The following is a 16,556-nucleotide window of genomic DNA, read 5'->3' on the forward strand; positions in this document are numbered from 1 at the left end:
AAACAAAGGAAATAGAACCGCTGCACGTAATCTTGTCTCAATTCAATTGTGTTGAAATGTTAATAAATAGGAGCTTCCCCAAACAGTTGCCTCTTTCCTGTCAATCCTCTCTGTGCACAAACCATATGGTAATTAAACATAAAAAACCTGCGGCTTATAGTCTGGTGCGGCTTGTATATGTACAAATCATGCAATTTAGCTTCTGCGGCTTATATTCAGGTACGGCTTATAATCCGAAAATTACGGTACTTAAAAAGTTTGTTGATCTGATTTTCTTCCCCTGTGTACCTGTTTAATTGTTTAAATTAAAACAGTCCAAACAAAAAAGATTAAACTGAAGATGAGGGATCAGTTATTGCCCTTTATTCTCTGCATTTTATTAGTACTGTTCCTGTCTAAACTGTGTAAAAGTAAATCAACAACTGGAATTTGTTGTTGGTTTTTTTGTTCCAGTTGGTGATGCTGGTGAAGGAAAACCCGTTGCTCGCAGAGGTGGAGGCTCTGGACAAAAGCAGAAGAGTGATGGAGCTCATCTGTGAGAAGTGCATCAAGCAGCAGGACATGAACGAGGTTCTGGCGATGAAGATGCACTACATCAGCTGCGTGCTGGGGAAGTGTGCCTCCTTCCTGAAAGACCGTGAGGATAAGCTGGACGGCCTCATAAAGAGGTTGGAATACTTGCTTGTGTAAAGCAGGGTGGATGTGTGCGGGCATTGCTGGGTTCAGAGAAATGGTGGTTCCTAGAAACTGGATCTCAGGCTTGTTTTCTTCCCCAAAGATTATTTTAACTCTGAATCTTGTCCTGTTATTCAGCTCGTTTTTCGTATTTCTGTTTTTTTGTGTTTTCCAGTTTGCTGAAAGGTCGGGACAGCGACGGTTTCCCAGTCTTTCAGGAAAAGTTCATCCGCGAGTGTATACGCAAGTTCCCGTACTGCGACGCCACGCTGCTGCAGCAGCTAGTGCGGAGTATCGCTCCGGTGGACATTGTAAGTTTTACATTGAAGGCATTCATTCCAAACATTTCCCTCCCTCACAAATCACAGGATTTGGAAGTGAAGAGGAGCATTTTGTAGATTAAACTAAAAACTAAACTCAGTGACTTGGAAAACAGACAACTGAACTTTAGCAGGTCTGATCGGTTTTCTTGTTCTCGATGATACGTCAGGGAAACGACCCCACAGCTCTGTCAGTGCTGACTCAGGCTATAACGGGTCAGGTTGGCTTCATGGATGCAGAGTTCTGTACCACCTGTGGGGAAAAGGGAGCCGAGAAAAGATGCTCCATCTGTAAAATGGTGAGTGTCAAAACTACTGGAATAAATTGTGACGACATTTAAATTAAGTATTTATTTCTGGGCCGTCATTTGCTGTCATTCTGAACAATTAGGAGCTAAACTCGGACATGATATCTTAGCTTTTTTAGCTTATCTTGACATTTGGTTATTGTATACAGACGCTTGGCTCTTTTTTCCATTATCCAGGTTATCTACTGTGGCCAAGCGTGCCAGAAAATGCATTGGTTCACCCACAAGAAGGTTTGTAAGAAGCTCCAAGAGGAGCGAGAAAAGCAGGAGGTTGAAGCGGCCAGACTGAGGATGCAGCAGAGTAAAGGTGATTCATCCAGCAACCAGAAAACCAAAACAAAAAACATTTAAACTTTATCATGTGTTCATATAGTTTATAGGTTGTGTATTTTGGTTTGTAAAACTAAATCAGATCTAGAGATTTAATAAAACCCATCTGATCTTCCAACCCTTATTATTTACATCTATACTTCAGTGTCCAGATGCGCAGAGCAGATTCCAGTCTGCTGCTGTGTTTAAGAAAGATGAAGCCAAACTGCCTACCCCCCATCACCCAACATTTGGTTTAACTGTCTTTAAATTGTTGCTTCAGTTTTCTGGTCAGCCGTCTTTCGCATCCACCACAGCATATTAATGTGAGGTCTCGACTTTTTCTTAGTCTGTTTCTTAGTTCTTCTGTTGTATTTCAGTTCCTGCTATTCTGATGACGACCCAACTGCAACCTAGAATACATTTTGAGAATATCCTGACATTTTAATGTTTATATACCTCGGGACACATAGATGGTTGTTAAATAAAGGAATGCAAGTGCTCTGATCATTTGCCTGCAAGTCAAACCTAAACATCAGCCTTCCAACATTGTGCCTTTGTTCTTTTGTCCCACAAGTCTTTACTTTGGTCTCTGCTGCCTAAATATTGTTCAATATAGTAATGAAACACACAATGATATGATAAGATTATGCATTTTACATCAATATATTTTTAACCATGTAGAAATGATTACTAATAATACACTACTATTACTATATTGTTAAAAAATTATGGTTCTTGGCACCAGATTGGCACACAGATGAGGAAGGACCCGTGGAAACTTCTCTAAAACAAACTTTTGCTTAAAGAACAAAGATAAGCACTTTTTTATTATTAGTTATTTGACTTTTGCCTGCCATTTATCCTAAATTAATTTTTTTGTTGTTCCTGCACTACATGTTATTTTTCTAAAATCCCATTGTGGTTGGAACCAAACAGTTTAAACCACATGACACTTTTACTCTAAATAATCTGCACACTAGTTGATTTTATTACTTTTAGTAACGCTAAATGATGCATACAAATATCAGACTAAACAGCCCTGCAGGAGTTGGGATTAGGTTGTAGTAGTGAGGTGAATAACCTGAGTGAAGTTGCCCCCCCCCACCTTTTTCAAATCAGACAAAATTAATGTCAAATGTTTGTGCAGCAAAAATGGATGTTAACTGACCTTTGATGACCTCTACAAATTTATTATTCTCATTAAAATGATAACAGTACAAATGAAAATTTTTGCCATACAAAATATTAAATTTTAAAGTTAATTTTAAATGTAAAATATTTAAAATAAATGTATAAAAAATTAAAAACTGCATATTTTAAAATATATACATTTTTGTACTGCTATCATTTTAATGGTATTAATAATTGTTTGTAGAAGTAATCAAAGGTCAGTGAACATTTGCTCATTCTGAAACTCTGAATTTCATATAAATAATAAGTTGCTAACCTATGATTATATAATTTTACACTGTAAAGTAATGATAGCGGCACAAACGAAAATTTTTGCTGCACAAACGTTTGACACCAATTTTGTCTAATTTGAAGAATGTGGGGGGGCTGGTTGACCTTTTGACCTTTACATTTTCATTAATATCTTCAAAGCCAAAGCAGCACAAACGACAATTTTTGCTGCACAAATGTAGCACAAACGTTTGACACTAATTTTGTCTGATTTGAAGAGGGTGGGGGGGGGGCAACTTCACTCAGGTGAGTGAATAACATGGTTTATGTCCAAGAAGAATTTCATCTTAGGGAGACTAATAGAGATACTTTGACACAGGTAATTGCAACAATGGATATTATTGACAGAAATTTGGCTATATGCACAACTCCAATATTTCCTGAACTTAAGGCAGCTCTTTGTTTCCTCTCTGATTCCTCCAGTTGTGCCTAACCTCAGTAAACATGGCCAGACACACCTGGATGAATCAGTTCATCAATAGAAAAAGACAGGAAATAAAAGAACCGCCTTAAGTTCAGAAAGTAGTGAAGTTGTGCATAGAACCCATAGAGGGCCCCAAAACTGAGTTTTGCTTAGGGCCCCTAAGCAAGGCTGATTGGGGGTGTGGAGTCTAGAGGTTAAGCTCCAGTTTCTTATTTGCAATTTCCCTTTAAATGTTCCTTTCTTTGACAAATTCACTTTGATGCCCTCTAGAGAAGATCAGCTGCTGGGTTTTATCCTCTAAGTGTTAATTGCTCCCTTTTGCAGATCAATAGACATAATATTTATAATAGTTCAAATATGGCCTTGAGCAGATAGATGTGCAGCAACCGTTGCCTCCCTTGAAATGTGTTGTTGTTCTATTTGATCTTGTGTTACACATACCTTAATGTTCCTGGTCAGCAAGCTGTTTTAACCTTAATACAGGTCATCACTCAATACAGCAGTTAATAAGTAGAAACTAGCTGCTTCTTCTTCTGCTAAGCCCTACCGAAGCAGCAATGAGGCTCAGGTCTTTTCAAATTGTTGAATTTCTGTGTAAATTCTGCTTTGTTCTTGTTCTTTTGAGGTCAGATTGGATTTGTAGGGTTTTATTTTCTAACCAATCTATTAAAATATGAGGCAGCATGTTGTTGGCTGACTGTATCCTGCACTGACTGACTCTTGTTTTTGTTTTGTTTTTGTTTTTTCAGAGGAAAGTAGCGTTCAGGAGGCTGCAGATTCCATGCAGGAGCTCTCTGTAGAAACCAAGAGTGACGAGACTCCCTCAGACTGAGAAACACCCGAACAGCCTGATTTCAGGCACCACCATCTTCAACTATCCAGCGCAGTCAGCTAGGAAATGGGAACACTGACTGGAAGACCAATAGAGACTGGTCCAGGAAGATACAAGAAATCCAAAACGCATATTTATCAACACCTATGGACTGACACTAGAGACATGACCACAGCTGCCATCTTTTGTCCTTTTCCAAATGATATTTTTTTGTCATCTGCAAATGTAAATATGACATGTACAACTTATTTGTGTTTGGAAATGTGGAAGGACACATGGAGGAGTTCAGGTTCACAGCTATAATGCAACGTTGATCCGCCTTAAGAGTCTGTAGCAAACTGTGAGAAAGAAGCAACCATGTTTGTCTGAAGTATGTCTTATTTATTTTTGTACCAACAGCCTCCTTTTTGACATGTGTCTAAGGCCAGGCTGCTTCACCCTAACCAAAAAACAAAAATCTGAGGATGATGTGTGTGTGAAATTGTTTTAGTGAACTATGGAATGAAATGTAAATGCATTGTTAAACGCAGCACAAAAACATAATGGTAAAAAAATACATCTGTGTCCACCGAAATATAAATGTAATTAATTTTCTCACTTATAGTTATTATACTTTTGACAAGAAAAAGAACCCAAAATTAAAATGTCAATTTGATTTGAATCATTTAAGCATATTTATTGATCTGTTTTTTTAAACAAATGCCTCAAGCGACTTTACCATCAGCACATATGCAGTAGTGGAATGATCAAAAGGTTTTCCTCTCTAGGAAGTTCAAACTCATTGCATCAAATGACTTTGACAGAAACCTTCATATGAGGATGTATGTAGTGGAAGTTCATAGTAAAGACTCCCATATTAACAGGAAGAAGCCTCCAGCAGAACCTGACTGTTAAGCAGCCCTACGCTTCAAAACGAAGCGGTCTGTGAGGATGTTCCATGTGCAAAAACACTGATGTTCAGGTGAATGATTTTTTTTCTTTGGTAAAGAAAAATTAAAGGGTATATAGTAGCTTTAGGTGACTTTATCCAAGAGAGAAATAGCTGGACAATTGTGTGGGCAAATAGTGAAAATTTGGGAAATAAAAACAAGGTTGTGTAGTTATTGGCAGCCATTGCTTATTCGGTTGATCAGTTTTGGACAATTTTTTTTCATCCACAGAGAAAGTAGAATTAATGTCAGCCACAGCTAAAAATCAGCAGTGAAGTATCATAAGAAAAAGTGTCTAGTATGCTCTCCAGCATCACAAGACTATAGCAGCATAACTAAAGAGAGAGGGCTTAGATTAAGTTGGACCACTCTAACTTCAATCCCCCCAACTATTCAAGCTGCCTTTTCATTGAAATAGAACCAGAATAAGTCTGAGGTATTCTTTGTACTTACTCACCTCTTTAAAGGGCCTCAGGCTGCCTATATCAGATCCCGTCACCCCATGCTGCCTCCTGTAGTTCATTATAGACATATCATCTCGTTCCAAACCTTACTGCTATGTTCTCTGCACATTCTCTACTTGCATCAAAATCAGGCCTTTCCTTCAGAAAACGTTTTATGGGTTATGTTTTAGTTTTTGGTCAGGAGTCGTAATTACTTCAAAAAGTAGCTGGTTTCTGCAATGGAGTTGATACACACTGTTGAACATAGTTAACAACTGGAAGATGTTTCATTTAGTCAGTTGGTTCAAACTGAACTAAGAAACCATGTTTGATTTTTTTACAAAACAAATCTGAGGTCTTCTTTTGTGTTCTATTGGGGAATTTTAAAGTCTAACATAAAATTTTGGTTTAGATTTTAGCCCCCAGATTTACTAAAAGAAATACATTTGATCATGCTGGTGAAGATTCTCAGTTATTCAAAATGTCAGGAATAGTCTCGAACTCGACGCTATTCCTGACATTTTGAATTGAAAAAGCTTCCTGGATGGGAAGCGAAACGTCTTCAAAATTGAAAACAAAATCCAGTGGATTGTTTTTAACTTTCTTTTTTTGGAATACATTTGATCATATTTACACTTGGGGACAAACAAACATTAAAAACCTTTTTACAGATTTTATTTTATGATAGGAATTAAAAAGTAATACAAAAAGATTTGATCAACATAGGTCAATTGTTATCTCAGTTGTGATTGTTTTGTAGTTAATATTCAGTCATTATGTTGTAGGTCATAAGGATGACCACTGGGGAGCAGTGTTTCACCAGAATTGGAAACCCATAAAATCTTACAGTGAATGACAATCTTTTTGTTCTGGTCTGAACTGAATCAAATTAACTAATTGAAACCTGCGGTGACATATATTTCCATAAATTATGTCAAAAATCATGCCCTAAGAGAAGAATTTAAATAAAATACAAAGATCTTGAAATATGTAATATTTAAAGATTTGTTGCTTCAGTAAAAAACAGTAAGAATCATACATGCATATAAAAAAATGTGGAAAAAGGGAAGATTTCCCAGGAGAGGCCAGCTTTCCAAAATTACTCCATGATTGCATCAAACTACTGAAGGTCTAAAAATACTCAAAGCAGACCTCACTTCTCACTTCACCTCATCTAAGGTCAATTTTTAATGATAAAAGGAGACTAAGAAAAGTGATTCTATTTATACACTTCGCTTGGCCAGAAAACGTAAAACTTCTGAATATAAATTTCTTAAATTGAGAAGTTATCTAAGTGGCCCTATTCCTAAAAGAATGAAAAATCATCCTATTTTCTTTTTTTTTTTTTGAACCAAACCATTGTCAAGCCTGGTAATGGGTAGATCAGTCAAGATGAGTTAAAATATCTTATTAAATAAAAAGAAGACATATGTTTTCTTTGTAGACAACCATGAAGATCTACAAAAATTGTTTTTTTTTAACTTCCCTTAAAATAATTTTTTGAAGTGTATGAACTGAATTAAAAAATTAACTGCAGTACATTTATACTCTCAATATTCAAACCAAGAATTATTATGTGTAGAAAGCATGAATTTCATGTTTTAGACTGAGAATCCACCGTTTGCTTATATGCAGTAAATAACCCTGGTGATGGAATTGTTGGAAAATACCTGATAACTCAAACCATGCGTGTGAAAATAAAAATGCTGGTCAAGAAAACTTTGTCTCTGAATGCTGCCAGAATTTATAGGTTTTTGGACTCATTACTTTCTTGTCATATGCAGCCAGTCAGGGAGACCAGGCTTACCACAGAGTGCTTTCAAATCCCTGCTTACGAACCTCTTTTGAAGCCCCTTTAAGCTACAGCTGACTTTCTTCATATCACTGGACAAATCATTATAAGAATCATATGATAATTCCTATAATGACTGACTGTTATGATTCACATGGATGCCAGAGTTTGACACTTTAAACACATCTTTATCATGCTTTAGCAACTTTTGACTAGATGCTCCACTGCAATGCGCTTTGTTTCTTTTCCTTATATGTAGTTTGTTGAATAAAAACAATTTAATTTATAATATATGCCCTTATATACTATATATGAAACGTTTTAATAGCTGTTGCATTAAGGATTTGATGATGTCTGGTTTTGCTAATTAATCTTGAGGCTAAATGTCTCTTTTGATGTTTATCTCTGCTGCAACCAGACTCTACAATGCGATAATACAACAGCAGTAACTTGTGCAATGTATAATGTGCAATTACTATTTGATAACCTGTGCAATAACTATATATATATATATATATAGATACTCGTATAATAACCCTTTGCAGTAAGCCTATATAATGATCCTGCTATAAGAAAAAAAAGCTGTCATATGTGGACTCTATATACTGTTTGTTATAAACAGTATATAGAGTCCACATATGACAGCTTTTTTGTGCACCTTTTTCTTTCTTTGGCACCTTCTTCTTCTCTTTTGACTATTTGAGCTGATGTAACGAGTAAATTTCTCCACTGTGAAATCAATCAATCAATCAATCAATCAATCAATCAATCAATCAACTGAAATATTCCCAAAGAACATACTATCGATTTGTGGCAGAAATAACTGCAAAATTACCCCACAGGAGACAAATCAGCTCCAGGCATGTGATTCAGACACAATCTGTCACTCATTGTAAGTCTTCTTTTGGGAACGTTTCCAAACTATGTTTCCATGGTGACCCTTCGCTCTTGTCTCTTATCAAGGTGTTGAGCATACTTTTTATCCCTCACCGTTCCATCTTCCCACGCTCCCAATTCCTGCATGCGGGTCCTTCCTGATCATGAACCCACTCCTGCCATACACCTTGTCAATACATAGTTAACCCAGCCACCTTCCACTTCCTATGAGGGTTAGTGGCTACACGCTTCCTGCATCCGAGTGTCAGCACTCCCAGGGAGGCTCCTCTCACTTTTCTTTTTCATTTCTCTGTGAGAAGCACAAAAGCCGGCGCCAATCATGTTTACCTTTCAGCATTCATGTAGCCCCGTCCCATCAGACACTCAAAGGGGCGTTGAAGAGTAAATACTCCTCTGGGGAGAGGTGGCCGTGCCGCCCTTTATTTTCTTTCGGAAGTGAACTGAATGGGCCAGTGGTGTCTCTGTTTGGGAAGGAATCAGAGGGATGGGAGACAATAACAGAGATTGGGTGTGAAGTTTAAAAACAGCCTGGGGGGATTCAAAATTATGTTTTGAACCATAAAAGTGGTGCATTATTTAAGATGATATAGATAATTCGGATTTCAGAAAACAAAAATATACAACATTGGCTACTGCTGTTCGTTCAAATACTCCATTCATAAAGTAAGAAATATATAAATATGTTACAAAAAAAGTAAGTTCTGCATAATAGAAACAATAATTAACTATCAATTGACTATGCCGACTTGTCCATGCAGGGTAGAAGGGGAGCAGATGCCTATCTGGAGTAGTGGGGTGACCCACAGGACAATCATGCATAGAAACAACTTAATTATTTAGTCTAACAGTCATAACAGACAAAAAAAGACCTTTACCCTTCTGGGTGTTTGGAATTGATAAAGCCCTTTAGAAATTCAGGCTATTTACCCTTTGGCCCAGACCACAATTCAAACCCAGGACCTTGTCTCTGTGAGCTGAATATTGATTAATCCATCATGGAAATACATATGTTTTATCCCTTTATTCGTTTGTTTCCTTTATAAACCTGAAGAACAGCTTCTATTCAGGTAAATGGTTTGCAGTCTGTGCTTCAGGTCAAAGTTAAGAGAACTTTTGATCTATAGTCAAACATTTTTGAAGTAAAATTTTCATTGGAACTAAGTCTTGGCAAGTGGACGATTACAACCCAATTATCTTTATTGTGCCCTTTATATTTTATACATCCTGATTATTCATTCTCTTTTTCATGTCCTCTCTTTTTATAACAACTGCTTGTTTTGTAATTGGTTATGTCCTTTCATCTCCTTTATTAAATATTTTTTTCCTGCCTCTTTTTCTTCTTCATATGCTCATGTTCTTTACTGTAAATGCTTTTGTTCTGCAACTTTCCAGTTAACCAGCTTCTTTCTGCACTCAAGCATCATTTGACCCCTTTTCCATCCTTCCTGTGATCCTGTTATTTGGCTCTCCTTTATCCCTTTTTTTTAACAACAATTCTCAGATGGTTCCAACTTTCCTCTTCCCCTTCAGCAGCACTATACAACTTTCTTTTTGGCAAAACAAAGCTGAATTTTTTTTTAGTCCATGCTTTATATCAGTATTTCAGTCACAAGGACATCTGTCTTTTGGATCATTTGGTTTCTGCAAACTGCACAGGAACCACAAAAGCAAATAGGAAGGGGATATCACCTCTTAGCTTTTATTTAAATGAAAACCAATCTTATTATCAGTTAGACAAGCCAACATTCATTGTTTCTCACATAAGTAATATCTAATTTTGGTTAGTCTGAGCCATTGTATTATAGACAGGTAACTGACAGGAATTAAGACCCTGATAGAGAAAGGGTGCCATCAAAGACGGAACCTCGCCCTGCTTTTAATTCAAACACAAACCCAGGAGAGGCCCGCTTTACTGCAAAGGGAATGCCCAATGCCTGAACAACAAAATAGAAGATAAAGGTGGTTAAAGTGTCTAATTCATTATATTTTTTTATCAATTATCAACCTTTCAGGTTCATCAATGATTTTAATGATTTATCTACTTTCCTGGTAAATGCAAAATGCTATCTAGAACCTGAACAGAATTTTGCTGTAAATTTTATTTTGTTTTTCTTCTAATGAATTACATGTGAATTTCCCTTTAAAGCCCTTTCAGTAGCTACATTTTTCTTCTCCGGCTGCCTTTAAGGATCAACTGTTCCAATTTTGACCACTAGATGGCTCTCAATTCTGTAAGCTGTTCCTTTAACCTAATCCAACATGAAACTTTCACAAGAAGACTAATTTCCTAAATATTTGGGTACTTTCAGAGTGTTTAAGTCTAAAGTTTATTTTAATTAATGTGTTTGGTTTATTTTTGGAATACCAAAGAAATATTTCAGTTACAAAATATATATTTTTGTACTTTTTTTTTTAAAGTAGACAGCCAGAAAGCAGGATTGGAGAGAGGGGGGGAAACATGTAGCAAAGGTCACAGGTCAGGGCTCAAACCCATGACAGCCATGTTGAGGACTAAGGCCTCCATAAATGTGTCACGCGTTTAACCCCCACCCAGTAAACATATATATATATATATTTTGGGTAAAACTACATTATTCTGTGTCTTTATTCACCATTAGAGAAGTAATAGAATTGACCTTTAGTCTTAGAGTGATATTCACATAAAGTAGCAAGCTTTTAAAATGTAATTAAGTTATAAGCCGTAAATTAAATATGATAAACCAAAATGATTTGATTGTTCATGGGTTTTTCATGACATTTTGGAAAAAAAAAAAAAAATGAAAAACCATTTAGTTTCAGTATCTCAGTTGCAGACCTCAAGAAAACTACTGTAAGAACAACAACAAAAGATCTCTTGCAAGGAATACAGCATTATTTGTGCATGTAGGAAACTTTAGGAAGCTGCTTTGGATCTTTATAAAAAAAAACTTTGCTCAAACCTTTAATAAAAAAACATTTATCTGTTTGTCTTTTTCAAATTAAATTCTTATCCCACAGTGCTGTGCTCTGAGAAATCGATTCGATCATAATGACCTCTGGAAACCTCTGACATTTGCCATGTTGGAATCACTGCATTTAGTTCTTCTAACTACAGAATCAAAATACACAAGTAGATTTAATCTGATCCAAATTAGTATGCTCAAATAATAAAAAAAAAATGTTGTATACTTTTATACAAGAGAAAAAAACATATATACAATGTTTAACTGACCAGACATTTTATGTGATATAGTAGTCGAGAATATGATGTCAATCCCAACTAAACTGAAAAACTAGGAAAAAGCCTTACAGAAAGCAGAAGACAAGAGATGGATTTTCACATGGACAACATGGCACATTACCCAGGGAACTATTTCATCAGGAATGAAAGCAGCGCTAAACAAACTTATCATTTACCAGGCTTATACATTTTCTATTCAGTGAGAAGTGGTCCCCCTCTGGCTAAGTAAGTAATTGAGGCATACATTACTTTTAATGGCTACATTTATGGATTATTTATAACATCATGACTAAATTTACGGATCTCCAGGTCAAAATCTAAAACATTTAAACTCATCAAACAAGTTTCGAATCATTCTAACAGCAAAAGCTTATTGAAATAACCATTTTAGATATATGACATTCTATAAACTGTGCATATGTACCAGAAATACTAATTCCTTAGTTCCACTGAATGTGGAAGCGCCATAGTGAGGATCGGGGCCTCTGCGGTTGATCACAGCTGATTACAACTCAGTCAGAGTGGTTCCACACAGTGCAATTACCCCATATGCAGCTTGTGTATCAGCAAATTCTTTTAATACAGTTAATAAACAGCCATCACAAAAAGGATCACTGAATTGAATTAAAATGAAAATCTAAATATTGAGCTCCATCACCAATGTCAGAGCCAATTGAAACAATGTAAGGTGATTAGATAAAGAGCAGGCACACAAGAGACGTACATATTACCATCCAGATAACCAGTTTACTGGTTTTTTATAAGCCTAGAAGTACATTTCTATCAGATGATGCAATCCTGCCATGATCTAAGTCCGACCGCACAGAGGCTCTCTGCACTGAAACACTGCTGGTAGAATTGGGTGCGTGTCAGAGAGCACATCATTTCAGCATTTCAGCATATTCAGTGCAACACCTGGGTAAGAGCTCAGTGAATACACAGAGACAAATTTACGTACAATGTTTCAATGGACCATGATGCTAGAGACTGGGAAATCCTTTGAGATATCACTGCATTCTTGAGTACAGATATGTTTATTAAATGGAAAGGACATGGACTCAGTCCGAACACAAATTAGATCCCCTAATCTAAGCTCCTCCTTCACCTTTTGTGGAGTCAAGAGTAAGAACACCACTGTGGGTAGGAAAGGAACTCCGTACCTGTGCTTTCCCAATGTGACAGAAACGCACATGGATGATGCTTGTAAAATAGATTATATTAGATGAGCTTTATTGATCTCACAGCGGAGAAATTCACTGGTCACATATTGGCATAGTACTTAAAGAAGGTGCAAACAAGGAGGAAAAGGTGCAATAGGAATAAAAATAAATAAAAATAAAATAAAAATAAATAAAAAAGATAAAAATAAGAAATAAAAAAATTTAAAAATACAAGGGGAGTAACACAGAGGTTTGAGGTGACATATGTACAATCAGGATGGCTTATATACAGGTGGATTTAGTTTTACATTAAAGTGTAGTACTGTAGGTAAGGAACAACGGTGAGGTAGTGGTACGACTATTATATTCACATATATTGCACAGTCAGCATATTGCACAGAATATTGCACAGTCAATGAATAGGGACTGCAGTGTTCTAAAAGAGATCTCGGCCAACAAAATCTTCTGCTTTGGTAAGACCTTTAGAGTCCTTACCAATATGCTGTATTTGGACTGTGCCATGGTTTGCTAACATGATCAAAATGAAAGTAGGAAGGTACCAAAGTCTAAAAAATAGGGATGCTTGGAGGAGAAGTGTAAAATGAATTTAGAGCCTGATAAAGCAAATGATGTCTGAACAAATGCAGTAAAAACACTGGATAAAAACACTCATGAGTTAAACTAAAACAGTATGAAAACCAACCTTAACATCAACATTAAAAGCCTCTCAAACTCAGTGTGTAGACCAGTAACCAGTAATCCACTGAGGTCTCTTATCACTTTTAAAGGAAATAAAACATTTAATATACATTTACTCAAAAAGACACCTTTTAAGAACACATGAAAGGTTTTTAATGTATAGGCCTGTTAAACAATAAAGTGTTTAAAACCTGTCTTCCTGCAAATGTTTGTTTAACAGATTGGTTTGGCAATGAAAGAGTGTTTTGTCCTTTTTTTTTTTTCTAAAAGGGGTTGGGTGGCGGTACTTTCTACCCGAGGGTAACAGTTCAAAAGGCAGTAAAAATGGATGCTTTTGATCAGCTTGGGTTCTTTTTTTGCTTTGTTTGCGGTTTTCAATGTATGGATGAGCTTAAAGATGGTATAGAAAAAGACTAGGAGGATCAAACCTTTCCCAAACATTGTTTCCTGGTTCTCCTTGGAACCTTTAAATTGAAAAAAACAAAAACAAACAAAAAGCCCAATCATTACAAAATGATGTTAATAATCAATAAAGATCTCTGATTTTATTTTATCGTTTTTTTTTTTTTTTTCAGAGTCTCTGTAGTTGATCATTTCCAGAGTAAAAAATTAAATGAAGGTCACTTGGAAACTTCTGAGGCCAGCAAATCCAGGTGGTAAACTCACTAAAAAACATTGCTGGAAGTCACCAATAGAACACCATAACCCAACGATATATGGTGGAATAACTTTTTTCAGGTGTGCTTTAGTAATGGTCGATAACATTACAAACAGCTATATACACCTGTTAGATTTTGGCCCCTTTGGGTGTTTGGCAGCTAAAGATACAAAGGGGCTTTGTGGGTTTTTTGGAATGATAGATTCGCAAAAATTTAGCAGCAAGGATTGACTGATTGATTGATTGACTTTTTTGATCTCACAGTGCAGAAATTTACTCTTTACATCAGCTGAAATAGTCAAAGAAGAAGAAAGTGCGAAAGAAAGAAAAAGGTGCATGGGATATATACAGCATATACCAGAGGTCACAGGTTAGCGCACCGCAGTCCGGATCCGGACCCAACCTGATTTAAAACAGTTATGAACGTTCATGAATTTTTGAACGGTCTGCTCAGTGGAGCAGTGGGTGCCTTGCAGCAAGAAGGTTCTGGGTTCGATTCCCAGCCCGGGTTCTTTCTGCATGGAGCTTGCATGTTCTCCATGTTCTCCCAGCTTCCTCCCACAGTCCAAAAACATGACTGTTAGGTTAATTGGCTTCTCTAAAGTCCCCGTGAGTGTGTGGGTATGTGTGTGTAAATGATTGTTTGTCTCTTGGTCGCCCTGCAATGGACTGGCGACCTGTCCAGGGTGTACCCCGTTTCTCGCTTGGAGATAGGCACCAGCACCCCTTGTGACACACTTGGGGTGTCTGAAAATGGATGGATGAATAAATTACCACATGTTGTCTAACAACAGTGTCTAACTTCACTTGCGCACTTGTTAATATGGTAAAGCCATCCGGAGCGTCCGGGACCAGGCTACCCTTGATACAAATTAGCCAATGAGCTGTCACTGCTGTGAGCCACTTCAGACACAGCAGGCAAACCTGTGGCAAGCCAGGTGATGAAAAAGAGACTGCTGGAAGAACTGTGGTGACAGAAAAGTGAAATGGTGTGCTCAAAGATTACCCTGCATTTTGAGAATGTTTGGCTCAACCTGTTGCTGTGAAGCAGGATTCTCCACCATGACCATAATCTGAAATAAATATCAATCCAGGCTCAGAAATGAGCATCTTGATTTTTTTTTTCTTGAGAAATCAAGTTTTAAAAACCTTGCAGGGCAGCTAATTAATTAATTAAGCACTAAAAAACAAATAACCAACGGTCAGTTCAGGTGTTTTATAAAATATGTGAATCAGGAAATTGTCTATATACAGAACTGAACGATTGTTGTTCTCTACTGAAAAAGCACTGTAGATTTTAAAATGGAAAAATGTTCTTTTTTTATTATTTCATATTTTTTTAATTTAAAAAGTCAATGTATAACATGGATGCATAAACACCTCATTTTATTTCAGTGTTAAATTCTGTTTAAAGTAAGAGATTATAATTAAAATGTCCTCCATATATAGTGCATCCAAATGTCACAGCTGTTTTTTTTTTTGTTTTAATAGTAGGATCATTATGCAGGGTTATTGCACAGGATGTTTACATGGGTATTTATATAGATGGATATTTTCAGAATATCAGATACGGTATTCACCAAAAGAAAAAAATTCCAAAAAACAACATAAAATAGAGAAAGTAGAAAAGGAGATCACATAGCAGGCTGCTGCATGCAGAGCACCATCTAAGGACAATAGTGTCAAGTCAGGATCAGGTTCTCAATTGACTCCTACCAATGAAGACTGCTTAAAGTTTTAACTTAATCAAAACTTGGTTCACAAAGAGAAAACGTTAAGGGTTCATACACTGATGTAGCAAAATTATGTCCCTTTTATTTATTCATGGGTATATATTATCTTTGCAAAACATTAGCTTTACAAAAATGTCATGTTGACACTGAGGCATGCATAGCCAGGTTGTTTTTCGTACTAAAAAATATGTACTTATACGTAAGAGGATTAGGGCCACTAAAAAAAATAAAATAAAAAGTTAACTGAATTTTAACAGAAATCTGACTTTAATCTCAGAAATCTGACTTTTTTCTTAGAATTCTGACTTTAATCTCAGAATTCTGACTTTAATCTCAGAAATCTGACTTTTTTTCTTAGAATTCTGACTTTAATCTCAAAATTCTAACTTTTTTCTTAGAATTCTGACTTTAATCTCAGAAATCTGACTTTAATCTCAGAATTCTGACTTTTTTTTCTCAAAATTGTGACCTTTTTCTTAGAATTCTGACTTTAATCTCAGAATTCTGACCTTTTTTCTCAAATTTGTGACTTTTTTCTTAGAATTCTGACTTTAATCTCAGAATTCTGACTTTTTTCTTAGAATTCTGACTTTAATCTCAGAATTCTGACTTTAATCTCAGAATTCTGACTTTTTTCTTAGAATTCTGACTTTAATCTCAGAAATCTGACTTTTTTCTCAGAATTCTGACTTT

The 16,556-nt window shown here is 36.2% G+C and overlaps 1 protein-coding gene across 1 annotated transcript; it reads left to right on the forward strand.

Annotated features, from left to right (window-relative positions):
* Positions 1-453: 453 nt before the first annotated feature.
* Positions 454-4,373, forward strand: ankmy2 (ankyrin repeat and MYND domain containing 2; the record flags this gene model as incomplete). Its single annotated transcript, XM_015399579.1, has 5 exons — positions 454-668; positions 851-986; positions 1,166-1,294; positions 1,481-1,610; positions 4,250-4,373. Coding segments are annotated over 5 exons (693 nt in total), but the record flags the coding sequence as incomplete, so codon positions are not given.
* Positions 4,374-16,556: the final 12,183 nt, after the last annotated feature.

The sequence above is a fragment of the Cyprinodon variegatus genome, unplaced genomic scaffold (assembly GCF_000732505.1).
Source record: "Cyprinodon variegatus isolate N-32 unplaced genomic scaffold, C_variegatus-1.0 Scaffold1026, whole genome shotgun sequence".
In the NCBI taxonomy this organism is placed as follows: domain Eukaryota; kingdom Metazoa; phylum Chordata; class Actinopteri; order Cyprinodontiformes; family Cyprinodontidae; genus Cyprinodon; species Cyprinodon variegatus.